The sequence below is a fragment of the Paramisgurnus dabryanus genome, chromosome 19 (genome assembly GCF_030506205.2).
Source record: "Paramisgurnus dabryanus chromosome 19, PD_genome_1.1, whole genome shotgun sequence".
In the NCBI taxonomy this organism is placed as follows: Eukaryota; Metazoa; Chordata; class Actinopteri; order Cypriniformes; family Cobitidae; genus Paramisgurnus; species Paramisgurnus dabryanus.
In genome coordinates, this window is record NC_133355.1 from 34,818,292 (window position 1) to 34,832,492 (window position 14,201).

Sequence of the window (14,201 nt, forward strand, 5' to 3'; positions counted from 1 at the left end):
AGGTCAAATGGTTTAGATTTCATATCAGAGTGCCGTTTCATTAAATAAATGCTCTAGGAACATTAATACTATATTTTGTTGGATGACTGCACATATTAACTTGTGTGTTCATAAAAGCGCTGTATACTTTTATTATGAAATGTGCATTAGGGCTGTCACTCTTGAGAAAAATCAAATTCGAACGGATTTCGAATATCATGCAATGTATCCGAATATATTCGAATATCTGGGCGGAATTCTGCGGATTTAATGCCCGTCATTGATAAGCACACATATCCCGCGCTTGAGCGTGTTTGTGAGAAGTAATCTCATTGACAACAAGGACACATACAAAGCCTATCCCGCGCGTTTGTGAGAGTACATTAACCCTGCGCGTGCTGTTTGCTCGCCCGTTTTCAATGATAGAGAGCACAAACCCTTTGATACTTGAGATGAAATAAAACTTACCACTGAGTTAAGCAGATCTCACTTGACTCTGTCGCCTATGTTACGCATGACAGTCAGCACATGATCATTTCAAATCCGTTTACAAGACAAATGCTGTTGTTGTTTAATATAAAGTTTACATTGCGTTGTAAAAATAATAAAATTATCTTCATTCATGCTAATTTCATAATGCGAACGTATTAACACAAGCTTTTATTCTGCTATAATATTTAACACTATAAAAATTAATATGTCATTTTATATACGAACTATAATTCTATCTTGACATGCACAATAGGTTCATGTTGGTCCCATTTGATTCCCTCTCGTGCGCACAGTTGCCCTCGTCGGTCTCACTCTCAGCCTCCTTCCTTACGAGGTGTTACTGTAAAAAATGCGTTACATATGGCATTTAAAAAACCGGATGGTTTATTTAAAGTTCGAATACGGATATTTCACGTCATGTTCGAATGCATATTCGAATATCGAATAAAAAGTGACAGCCCTAATGTGCATCCATCATAACTCAAAGTGACCCACATGTGCTATTTGCAAAACACTATCAATGTACCTACAAGTATTTCATGTGTATTTTGAGGAAGATTGCTGTCTGGATGCTTTCTGTATCACCCATCAGTGAATAAATAGCGGAGCCATTTTCACGCGATAGAGATACATCACCACCATCAATATGAATATGAAAGCTTTCTTTGATTATTTCACAACAACTGCGACTACTTTTGTATGTAAAACACTGAAACGTGCAAAGAGAAAGAGACGTATAAGAACTGGATATCATGCCAAAGATTTTTAGCCTGAGTAAAGTGGGTGTGCAATTGGCCAAATTACATTGCAGCCCAATTCAAACTAAATGCTTCACTCCTAAAACAGACAGACACTAGCAGTGCACAGGCCAGAATGTTTCCCCCGGCGTCTACTACAGAGTATGTGCACGGTCACACACCCACTCACATTCACAAGCGCACAGCTGTCACCGGCAGGCAGCAAAGGATCATTCACAAAAACCAAAAACACCCCCCACCCAGCTCTGTTTCCCTAAGTATCTGTGACACGCACATACACACAGAGTGTGAGGATTCATTACTCAGCAATGCAGAGTGTGTGCTTTGGCAGCAACAGTTCACTCATTACCTCACAGGCTACTGACTCAGTGCCCTTCGCTCTTAAGACTCTCAGACAGGATATACCCAGACCAACACATGCACATTGATCACAGCTGTGATTTCTCACAATGACAATGTCTGGGTCAAGACTAAGGGACAGATTTACTGAACGGGGGAAATTAGCATGAGTGCGCAATTCCAAAAAAAAGTGCAGATGGGAGTGGTAATATCTGTGGGTTATTTACTAAAAAGGCAACAAAAAAGTAACGTAAGCACAACAGCTGATTTCCATAATGGCCAACGCAATCTACTAAAAGCAGCGCAAATTAGTTCAGGGTCACAAATAAGCAGAGCCGATGAGGTGCGGGTGATCTACTAACACCTGATGTGCTTGAGTTCAGCACCACTGACATCACAGCTAATGAAGCCATAAGACATTGAAAAGAACTGAAGGACAGAAAATTAAGATGTACAAAAAGTTTAGAAACACCTACTATTGTGTGACTACTTCTAGTGACTCCTGTTTTATTTCCCCCAACAAATAAAAATAACATTGCCTGAAAAACAATATTTTTGAATATGTTTTCTGCCATTTCAAATAAACTGTTACAATCCTCTGCCTTGTACCATGCGCTTTCCGATCTCTGCCAAGCCATTATTGCGTTAAATAATGGCGCAAAAACAGTAATATTAGTAAATAGGGATGTTCATATCAGTTAATTTTCCTGACCGACAACCGCAGCTTATGAACCGAACATTAACCGTTAACTTATAAGATTTTAATATTAAGTTGTCATTGAGTAAAAATACAGTTGAAGGTTGTCTGTGAACTATTAAAAACAAAACATTTAATTTGAACGTGCAAACAGAAGCGACAGATCAACAACAGAACCAGGATTCATACATTATCAGATATTCACGCAACATTACCTTATCAAAAAAGCACGCGATCAGTCCAGAGGATTAATATCCAAAGACGGCAGATTGTCCGTTTTTCATCTACCACATTGGTCATTACTAAAGCAGGACGCTTTTCAAAAAGTTTAGCTTTTACCTCGTCTTTCTCCGTTTGTGCAAACAGAGAGATGTTTATGGTCAGGGGCCATCAGCGAAGGTCTGTCCGGATGTGCGCGAGACGGAGACGGACCGCATCATCTTGCGCGGACACGCGTGTCTCCCTTCAGCTTCCAAACACGCACACAAATGATTTCTCATACAAATGATTACTTTAGCAGACCGTCAGGGCAGCAATAATTTGTGTCAATTACAGGACATTCACAAATTAAAGATAGAAAAGTGGCGAAATGTCTGTCGGCTCTCCTCAAATGCTCTCCTCCCATAAATTTTGCATCTAAAAAGGGAAACTCCTAGAAATGTATATGGGTGATTCTCGTGAAATTAGACTGATGAGGTGTCATGAAACATTTTGATAAAGTAAATGCAAAGTAAGAGTATCAAAATAAGAAGCATTAAGGTACAAACATCTCTTCATGTACTATTTTGCACATGATTTCAAATGACATCATACAAACCAATTTTGTTGTTTTTTCCACATTTAAGGGGAAATTTTTCATTACCGCAATTTGGTTGGGTTCTTTGACATGGAAATATTTATACTTAAAAAAAAAAAAGAAATATAAAAAGCTTCAGTGCATGTTATACTATAAACATTTACAGTAAAGAAACGTGGTATTTGGTGATTATTGGTAAATGTAGAGACAATAATAAGGAATATAAATGTGTCCAAGACCAATTTTCTCTTCCTCCGCAACAATTTTCAATCATTGTTTAAGCCCTCAAGGAACTAACATTTAAAAAAAAAAATGTTAGATTACCGAAACATGAGTTTGTAAATGCATATATTTAATGTAATATCATGTTGCGGTAATGATAATTTTTGATAATGATAATCTAAAAAAAAATGTAAATATTATATAGGAAATATTTTGAAATCCTCTAAGAATAATGGTTATAGTAAGTTCAGACCTAAATCTTATATGTGCAAAAAAATTACTTCAAGGGCTTTTTTTTATTCTGATGCTGGACACCTTCTAAATCTGGATTTCGTGAGAATCACCCATATGCTATAAGTAGCGTTGTTCCGATTCCAATACTAGGACCACAAAAATAGACTGGCATCGAAATCTGCAAGTACTGGAACCCATGTACCGATCCAATACCATTTTATTGTTATGCCACCTATGGATAACCAGACACCCTCTGAACGCTCCTGTGGGGCGGTACCATCCCCTATCAGAAGCGCTAATTTATGACATATTTCAAGATCGAAATCCTTTAATTTGTGGAATTTACTCAAACCTTTCTACTAATTAAACTGCCTGTAAATAAAAGTTACCATCTGTTTGTCTGGTGGTCTGAGCAGTCCACTGTGGTACTTAAAACTTTCAGGAAGTTCAAGTAGTGTATGCAAAAAAATTGGCCACTTTAATATTAGCATAGATATGAACAAGGCTGGTTGCTTTAGAAAATTGCCACCATCTCCAACTCAAGTCTGAGTTGTCCATTTAAAAAGTTAATGCAAATCTGCGGTAGCAAAACCTTCAACTCTGCACAAATTCTCTAGCTTACAGCTAACCCACAAAAGAGCCTCCAATATTCAAATCTATGCAGAAATGTACTTATCCATTCAAGATTGAAGGATAATTACCCTTAAACATTAAACAGTGCGGAGCAGAAAGCCTTTAAAATACATTCACAGCCATATTATCTTTAAAATACACAAAAGAGCACACAGCAGCAGTACACAACAAAAAGATCTGCAGATTTCCACACAACTAGAAAGACAGTGAAAGTTAAACACGCACTTCATTTATTAAATCTAAATTTGATAAAGATTTCAACAGCCAAGAACTTTCAGGCCCATGGCACATGCACGAGAAAGCCTAATGCCATAGTCACACTTGACTTTATTTCCATTGATATGCCTACAAATGCAGCACACCATAAACACAAGCTCATGGGAAAAATTGTGCATTTCAACGCGTTCCAAAGTTCAATTTTTGGGAACTCTGATTTACAAATTCGTATCAAGTGAAGATGTTTGACCAACTGGTAATCGATACGTCACAGCATGACCATTTCAGATGGAAGAAAACTGAAAATAGCAGTATTGCACTGATCATATTTTGTACAGTAATTAAGGCATCCATGAAGTGTGAAAAAACAACACTTAAGCATGTCTGGTTGCTTCCCATATACAAAGGTATCTACATAGAAATTGCACATGCTGAAAGTCTAATGTGACTGTTGCATACCCAGTGCCAGTGCCTTCTGCAGGGTTCCCCAAATCTTACCCTGGAGGGCCGGAGCACTACAGAGTTTAGGTCCAACCCTAATCAAACTTACCCACCTGTGATTTTCTAGTGATCATGAAGACCTTGATTAGCTTGCTCAGGTGTGTTTGATCAGGGTTGGAGCTAAACTCTGCAGTGCTCCGGCCCTCTGGGGAAGATTTGGGGAACCCTGGCCTACTGGATGTCTCATGTGAAGTCTATACATCACATTTTATGCTCTTAAACAAAATGAGAACAGATATGAAGTTTCATGGTCTTTCTAGTTGTGTGTGATCACTGAACAAGGACTTCAAAATCAGTTTAAAAAGAACCACGAATACCAATTTCTAGTAGCATATTTGTAGTAGAATATATCTAGAAAAAGGTATCTGCGGTGTGGACACTATGCATCCCGTTTACATGCCTAGTCACAAACAATTCACAAAACCAAAATACTCCATCCAATATACTGTTGCACATGATTGGCAAATAATAAACTAAAATTTAGTGACAATGGTTTTGTTAATTCGAAGATCGATTAAAATCTAAGAATTATATTTTTCCCAGACCTATTGTTTAAACATTTTTAACAAGTACTCCCCAAAAGCAGAAATGTTTGAGCACAAAAAGCATGTATTTCTATTGTGACGCTTGAAAAGACAGAACATCAGTGTTGATAGTGGTTGATGCATGGTCACGGGTTCAAAATGAAAACAGGATGATAGTAAAACGCCAATGACACTTGGCTGGCACCTACACTGGTTGTAAACACAGACTTCGTGAGTCTGAACTCAAGAGCATATTATGCTCAATCCTGCCTGTACCAGGATCAGTGTTCTGAGAAACTGTGTATAAAATGACAGGTCACACAATATGCATTTAATTGGATATAATCTGCACAAAGCATTTTTTAAATATGAAAAAACTTTGATGGGAATATTTAGGCTTCAAACAACCTAAGAAATACAGATCATACTTTTGTTTGATTATCCTTTGAAAATCAACACTAACAATGCTAATTACTGAACATTCCTTATTAGGCAAAAAACATTTGCACATCACTGAAACTAATTCTTTAGTCATGCAATTAACATTCGTATCTGGACAAAGGACATTTTAAAACGGAACCTTCATTAAAACAGGACCTTAATGAAATATAAATATTCTCATTCAATTAATACTGTTTTTTAGTTAAGAAAAAATCTGCCTTATCTAATAAAGTACTGATAAGAAATTTGAATGAAGAAAAGCTCTGATTAGGGGTACACCGATATCGGCCAATGATGCTTGCAATGCTTCTCAATGAATTACAGTGAAATGTCGCTACATCCAAAAGCCAGAGGGCGCTCTCGTGCAAAAACTCAATATGCGCTGCAGACGAAGAACCATACACACACACACACAGCTTAGCTATGACAAGCAGTTCCAGAAAATGTCTTAAGGATATATTTATATTGCTGCTCTTCAAACCTTTTCAGGTATTTTCATGATTATAAAGAATATGTATAATGATTATGTTTGACGTTTGTTTGATGCTTTTTCAAAAGCACGTTTTAAACGACTCAAACCAACAGTGATTTCAAATCGAAAAGGACTTACTGATCAAAAGCCGTAGTACATGAAATAGCTGTGAATATCATCGGCTGTGCGATTCAGAATAGTTAACGGCCACGTATTATTAGTGTATATCTGCATTTACCGGTGAACCCATAACCTTGTTGTATTTTAGGTAGTCAAAGACTTAAGAAATGCTATGTGGCCTATCAAGAATGTTATTATTATTAATGCTCATATTGGACATTTAAAAGGATATAAAACTGTATTTATATAGGCATAGATGAATTATAAGAGTTCTGTACATGGTAATGACATATCGTGAGCCTCAAACATGATTGTTTCCTTATTCTTATGTAAACCTTGTGCATGCAAAAGACCACTGGAAAACAGACCGATCTCAACATAACAGCAACTGTGATGTTTACAGTCAAGTTGTACGCCCAACATTAAATTACACATTGAATTAAGTAAAATGTTGTTAAAATGCTAAAACGAAGTTGTGACAGCTGAGTTAGCTCTATATGCTAGTTAATGCTTTTTGCTAACGTTTAGGATGAAGTTCTACAATTGACATTAGGGCTGTTCCGAAAACCATTTTTTGAGCTTCGAAGCTCTAGTAGAAATCAAATCGAATATTCGAAGCTTCGGAAGGAGGGGCTGAACATATTTTTCTCTTTAATAAAGGCAGGAATCAGTGTGTGTGTATGCGTGTGTGTCTGTCTGTCTACAGTTTTATTATGTGGCGGATGTGTTGCTGCAGACCGTAGGGAGTGCAGTGCCTTTTTTTTGTGCAATATGGACATGTGACACATTTAGAATTAATAAACTTTAAAAATACAACAAAACAGCGCAAGCCGGAAGCGGTGTGCCTGTCACGCGTCCTGCGAGAACAGCATTAGTAAAACAAAACACAAGAGCAATACTTTTAATAAGGTACCCTTACATTTTTCTAACAAACAAACATTCCCGTATCAGAAATTAGCAGCACAGTAATTACTGACAACGTAAAGGGTAGGCTATTTAAATAAAACAACGAAAATAAATGAACGAAGTTCAACAAACTGTAATAAAACGGTAGCATACTTTCAAAATCAAGTTTATTCATAACACTTACACCATCCAATATGTTTTTTCATCAGTAGAACAATAAAGAAGATATTTTGCAGAAACCCCAGTGCTCCGACATGCAAGTCAACCAATCCGCACACTTTAAGAGCTAAAGCATATCTAGGGATGTAACGATTCAACCGTGTGTCCCATTAAAAATGCCTGTCTGAAATCGATTCTGAATCGCAAGGCTGCGATTCTTTGTTTCATGCACAGCTTGTGCGTATACTACGGCATTTCTTTCTTTCTTTCTTTTTTAACGCCATAACAGCTTCAAAGGCTATATTCCGGGCGAGAATAAATTATAATTAAATCAAAGGATGATTAAAAGATGTTTCAAATTTATTTCCTCGAAAAATCTTAAAACTACTACGGCATTTGGTCAGTAGGAAGTCCTTATCAATCTAAAATCATAACGAGTCGGAGTCGTTTATAACGTGCATTTAAAAAAGCAACACTCGTTAAACAAAATCATTTAAAATATTCTTTGTTATCATGAAAATACCTAAAACAATTTGAAGAACAGTGATATAAATATTCCTGTAGACATTTCCTGGAATAGCATTCGTAATGCTACTTCTTCTGTGGCACAAAGGGAGTTTCTGCACGGGAGCGCCCCCTGGCATTCGGATGTGCCTGGATTTCACCGTAATTAATTCAAAGTCATTCATTGAGAAAACGCGCATTTGCACGTTTAATCGTTACACCCCTTTATATATCCAATACAAAAGTAATCCCCCATAACTCCGTGTGACATATTGACGTCTTGTGAAGCAAATCAATCAGTTTTTGCAAGAAACTGAATGTTATTTACAACACTATTAGCGTGAATGCCAAAGCAGGAAGCAAGCTTTACGTTCGAGGCGATCTCTTCAACTGGTGGCGTTTGGTGGCTGTTGGCTATGGATGTTGGTCTCTCTGCGCCACCTATAGAGCGGGAGCGTGAAGCGCACTTCCTGCTTGGCAAAAGCTCTGCATTAACGCTTTAAAATATTAATATTTTATTTGAATCTCAAAACTGAAAAACAAATGTCAACCCATGGAACGAATATTCGAATATTCTGGTCCAGCCCTAATTTACAGTTAAGTTTTGCAGGGTATACTGAAAAAAACACAATCTTACCACTCAGAAACATCCACTAACAACCTCCAAACAATTGAATATTCCTCAAAATCTGCATCTTCATCTGCTACAGACTCATACAGGTCTGTTTACACACACACACACACACACACACACACACACACACACACACACACACACACACACACACACACACACACACACACACACACACACAGCTATGAAGGAGCTGCTCTAAGAAACAGCCAATCAGAGCAGAGCTCAACATTATTATTCATGACCCTTTCAAATAAGGTAATAGACCCCTTCATTCTAAAGGCAAATCCTAGGGTTGTAAAACTGTCTCTAGATCATTTTTGCACTTAATAAAGCCACATACCTTCTATGTAGATATAGAGAACAACTTAACAGATTATTCTGTGGCACCTTTAAGAATATGCATTACTGAAATGCAAAGCATTTTTAGCGACCATGACATCTAAATGCAAATTTTTATATTAACAAAAAAATCGTAAGATATGATATAAGATATGCAATAAATTGGACAAAATGCATGATACTACAGACAAAAAAAACTAAACGTTCACATACATCTGTTTTGAATGGGGGAAGTAGTGATTCAAAAATTATCTTGTACATTCACATGATTTTTGATAATCTCTTTGCATATATTAAGACGGTAACATGTTGAAACAGTAACTTTAGGGCTTTAAACGCATGCATGAGCGCACGAATGGCGGTTAAGTAAGAGCAGCATGTCGGCGGGGCTCTTTGCTGCATTAGATGCAATTATAAATGGCCGAGCGCAGGAGATGAAGCAGCCAATCAGATTTGAGTTCGCATGTCAACCTAAGACCAACTGTCTCCTGCCTTTGACAGAAGGATTTTACCTCCATAATTCAAATCCCAAAGCAAAGCAGCTCGCCGCACTTACTCGCATCACTCAGCTTTGTTGACACACATGCGCGAGCAAAAGCCCTCTAAAAATACTTCTCAACTACACGTATTTCGATCGAATTGACAGTTTACTGTTACTAAAGACTCTTTTCTGCCCTTAGGAAGATAAAATATTCGGGTTGAGGTGATGTTAGTAACATCGACTTGAGAGAATGTTCTGATCCACCTTAGCGAAGGTGGAATAAACGAGTCGTGTTAAAACGTTCGCGATAGCGTCAAATATACAATAACGAATCAAACCCAACCAACATCCTAAACGGTTTAAACTTGTGATGTAACTTTGAAACGCACATATTGTCACATTGTGCAGAAGTAACGTTACGTTATATCTCAAAATCACAAACCTGGGCGAAGCGTTTGTGCTGGTGTTTAGCACGAGCCCTGTCTCGAAAATTAGCAATACGTTTTAATTTCCACATGCTAACTCATACTCCTATCACCCCTATACACAGTCTGGACGTGGGTTCTGCACAACTACCTCAAAGTGGGGCTAAAACGGTACTGGTCTGGTCAATAAAACCTGCTTATAGTTAAATGTTAGCAGGAAAAACACAGGCAGCCATTTTAGAGTAGACTCAGAAACAATGGCAGTCTCTCTTATACTGAACCACACAGCTCTAACTGAACAGTTTAACTGACAGCGAGTTAAGCAAAGTTTACCTGGCTTCTGTTGATGGCTTGTCCAGTGTTTCCCGGGCTCATGGGAGGAGGGTGATGGCTTCTTTGTTGCCAGCCCGAGTGGCCCCCACCATACTGACTACCGCTGCCCATATCCCCCGGTCCCTTGGCAACCCCATCCTGACTACTGTAATCACTGGGTGGGTAGTTTTGGTAGGTCCTGGTGGAACTGGGAGAGGTCAGTAGCTGGTTTAAAGTCGGGGTGGAGGTGGGCTGAGGGGTTCCCATGTTATATCTCTGATTGTTGTAAGAAGCGACCATCGGCGTAGTTCCTCCTGGCGGCGGCTGCTTGCCTGGCTGCCCCCCAGACGCCGGCGGTTGGCTGTTTCGCGGGGAATTCATGCCGTACCCTTGGCCCTGGTGGTACGGCGTCCGGTTCGGGAAGGGGCTGTAGTTGTTAAAGTGGTTGGGGTAGCCGTGCTCGTGTGAACTGGGCGGGTATGGGTCCATCATCGCCGGCCCTGCCATGCTAGGGCTTTGTTGTCCGCCATGTTGATTAAAAGGGGCCCGGTTATAAACGTACGGAGGTGGAGGGAAAGCACCCGAGTGGTGGTGAGCCATCCCGGGGTGGCTGTTCGCTTCAGGTCCGCCAGAATCATTCTGGTTATTGTTTACCCTGGACGGGTTCCCGTTGCCGTTCTTCATGTCAGGGTCGCCTCCCGCTCCTCCTCCCCCAGCAGCGTTTCCCACATCGGCCCCGTCGTGCAGCTCCTTCTGGCCCGGGGATCCACCGTCCGCGCGGGGCTCCTTGTTTTCCGGCTGCTTCTCTCCAAGCACCGACTCGTCCTGCGGCTCCCGCTCCGGCTTTTTGAGTTCGACGGGCGGACTAGTGTTGAGAGTGGCGACCTGAGCGGCCATGATCTCCCTCTCTCTCTTTCGCTACGAGTCACTTTGAATATAAATACAACGTTCTTAAAAAGACGTGCCCGTGTCCCGTATCATTCCCTCGACTTTCAGACCGAATTCGGTCTTCTCTCCTGAGCGCGACTCAAGTATAAAAAGTTTCTTGGACTAAATAAATAAAGGTCCCGGGAATGAATTTAACCGACACAAATGTGTGTATGTGTGCGTGTGTGGAGGGGGCCTCTTACAGAGAGAGAAACCGATCAAACCAGCACGAGGCTCCGCGAGACACAGCCATTTTACCGAAGCGCGCGGTCACGCGCAAAATGCGTCATGGAGTCAAGCAACGGCATGGATCTGGACTGCGAAAGAAAAAGTATGTCATCTGAAGGTTCTTTTAAAAATGTTGGGTTTTCAGTTCTTTCAATGGGCTCATAATATGCCCATGAACCTTGGATATTATTCATTTAACAAAAAATGTCGAACTGGAGTATTACCAGTTTAAACAAATAAAAATGGCACAGTGTGCAATTAAAAATGTAAATGTGTACAGAATATGCCACTTAAACAAACGGCTTTTGTGGACTAAACGCAACTTCCGGTAGACTTCCACAATAACACAATCAATAAAACGAATCATTCAGTTTATTTCTGATAACAAGGGAAATACATGACAAGTAAATTACCTTCACGTGTCTCAACTATTATTCTGCATACACCATCGTTGAATTCGCGTATGGTGTGAATGCCCCATTACACTGAGTTTACGTTACTGTGTAAAATTAATGTATAATGTTAGCTGCATGTCCTTAAATTCTTGCCTGGCTGCCAAACTTCTCAGTCGTGATCCATGCTCATCAGCAAACCAAACCATTTTATTTTCGACAAGGTATTTGTTTTTAGAGATCAGTTTAGCCACTAAACAGACTGATAAATAAATACAGACCGGATATTCACCCCGGCTCAGGTGCATAAACACGACATCACGCGTGCGTCCGATGAAACCATCTATAGAGCTTGTAAAACTGGCTGCCACAATAATATGGTGTTACGGGAGTTACCAGAATGTTGCTAAGGGGTTGCTAGTGTGTTGCTGTGTGGTTGCTAGGGCATTGATAACTGGTTGCTAAGGTGTTCTGGGTGCATGATAACTGGTCTTATGCAAAGAAAGACACTCCCAAGTGTTTTCTAAATATGTCCGGAGTCTCTCTTTCAATGGCAGATTTTTGTAATCTCAAATGTAAGGTTTTGTTCGAATGTTTGCTTAAGCAGAAACCAAATATGCAGTAAAAAACAAAAACAAGACACATATTGCATAAATAACAACTGTTCTTTTACATTACAAAACAATAAGATGAATATACAGCAAAGTATGTCATGTATAAAAAGTAAACATATGTTTATATTTGTGCTATTCTGCATATTCCAGAAAGCAAAATTAGAGGGTTTATTGGAGCAGCATTCTGTTTAATCTGTGCAGAGGACAGCATGAAATTACAGCCTGTGTGCTAATGTGTATGTGCGCATGTGTTTCAGAGAGAGAGGGATGGAAAAGGAAAGAGGATGGGGGATGGACCGAGAACAGGAAGTGAAAATGAAAAAAGTGAAATGCAGCGCAAGCCGGAGAGAAAGAAAAATGCGTAGGCCGCAGCAATCAAATCTGGCACACCAAATCCAACAGAAAAGCACAGAAAAGCATGTATTTGGCAACGTGAAGAAATACTGGTAGGCTAAGAGACAGCACAAAGTAAATAACCAACTGGAAACAGCCATGCTCTTTTCCCTACTCAAACACTGCTGCTCTGCCTGCCTGTCTCTCTCTCCCCACCCCCTCTCTCTCATTCTCTCTGCCTGTCTGCCTCTCTCTCTCTCTCTCTCTCTCTCTCTCTCTCTCTCTCTCTCTCTCTCTCTCTCTCTCTCTCTCTCTCTCTCTCTCTCTCTCTCTCAGCGGCTGGCTCTGTGCTTGCAAAAGCAGCAGAACTTTGCTATCTGACTGTGGGGGATGGGCTGCTAACGCGCAGTGTGCCTCTCATTCTCTCTACAATGCAAAACATGCGCCTGCAAACGGCGCCAACCAACCTGACCTAAGTCAGGGCTTAGGAACACCCCATATTTAAAGTTTTTTTACTGCTACAAAATAAAATAGACATGCAATGTCTCTATAAATGTGTTAATGTGTGCGTTTAGTATGAACGTGTGTTTGTGTGTTGAGGTGTGGGGGGGTTGTCTATATCAGCAGAACTGAGAGGGTTGTGCGGGTAAAATGTAGACAGGCGGGCAGATTGGGGGGGGCTGTGAGCTCTCTCTGACTGTTTTTGCATTAAAATTCAATTTTATGTTGAAATGCAATATGTCAAAGGTAACTCTACCTATATATGTTAGGCTTTAATAAGTGTCAAGCTGTGAATAAGTCTGTAACATAACTGTAACATAATTAAGGTCTGCACTTAAATACTATCGAAAAAGATCAACCCAGTAACAAAGTTTGGTAAACCATTCTCTGCAAGCATGTGAAAAAATAGTTCATTGAAACTTGGCTCCCTTTGTGATGTCAGAAGGGGATCTTATTATAATAATACCGCCCCTTAATCTGCACAATCCAACCACTGCACTGCCATGAGAGAGAGAAAATATTGACAGCAGAATTGAATTTCAATTTCAACAAACCACCATCAATGCAATCAGTGTTTGCACTTCATCAGCTGAATTTGAAAAAAAAACAGTTGTGAGAAAATTGGGCACGTCAGTTCTACGCAGGCGAACCCCTCCCTACGTAAAAAAACTGCATCATAGGTATTTCCGTTTGCGACAGTGAGAACAAAGATAGGCCAAGTTGAGGAGTGATTTTAGCTGAAACTGCAACATAAGTCCGTGATGCTGTTCTTCTCATAACATACACAAGAAGTTGGTGTTTCTTCTTCGTTTGTGGGTTAAACTGGCCAAGCTTCTACTGTGGTTACACGTATGGTATAGACACTGTTTACAAGCTGCATGCATGTGTCTTTGCACGTCAACACGCACAACGCAGAAGTATGAAAACCCATGCGTAACCTATGCCATTGTGGCTACGCCGTAGGACCTACGTACAACTATAATGAGCCCTTTAGTGTCATGACTAAGCAAAAAGTTATA

At 39.8% G+C, this 14,201-nt stretch overlaps 1 protein-coding gene across 2 annotated transcripts in view; it reads right to left on the bottom strand.

Moving 5' to 3' along the window:
• Nucleotides 1–11,357, bottom strand: part of arid1ab (AT-rich interactive domain 1Ab) — a 67,675-nt gene extending 56,318 nt beyond the window's left edge. For both annotated transcript variants that reach the window (XM_065290825.2, XM_065290824.2), the window contains exon 1: nucleotides 10,209–11,357. In XM_065290825.2, coding sequence (XP_065146897.1) covers nucleotides 10,209–11,084 — 876 coding nt within the window. In that variant the 5' untranslated portion in view covers nucleotides 11,085–11,357. The remainder of the gene's footprint in view (nucleotides 1–10,208) is intronic.
• Between the last annotated feature and the right edge of the window lie 2,844 nt (nucleotides 11,358–14,201).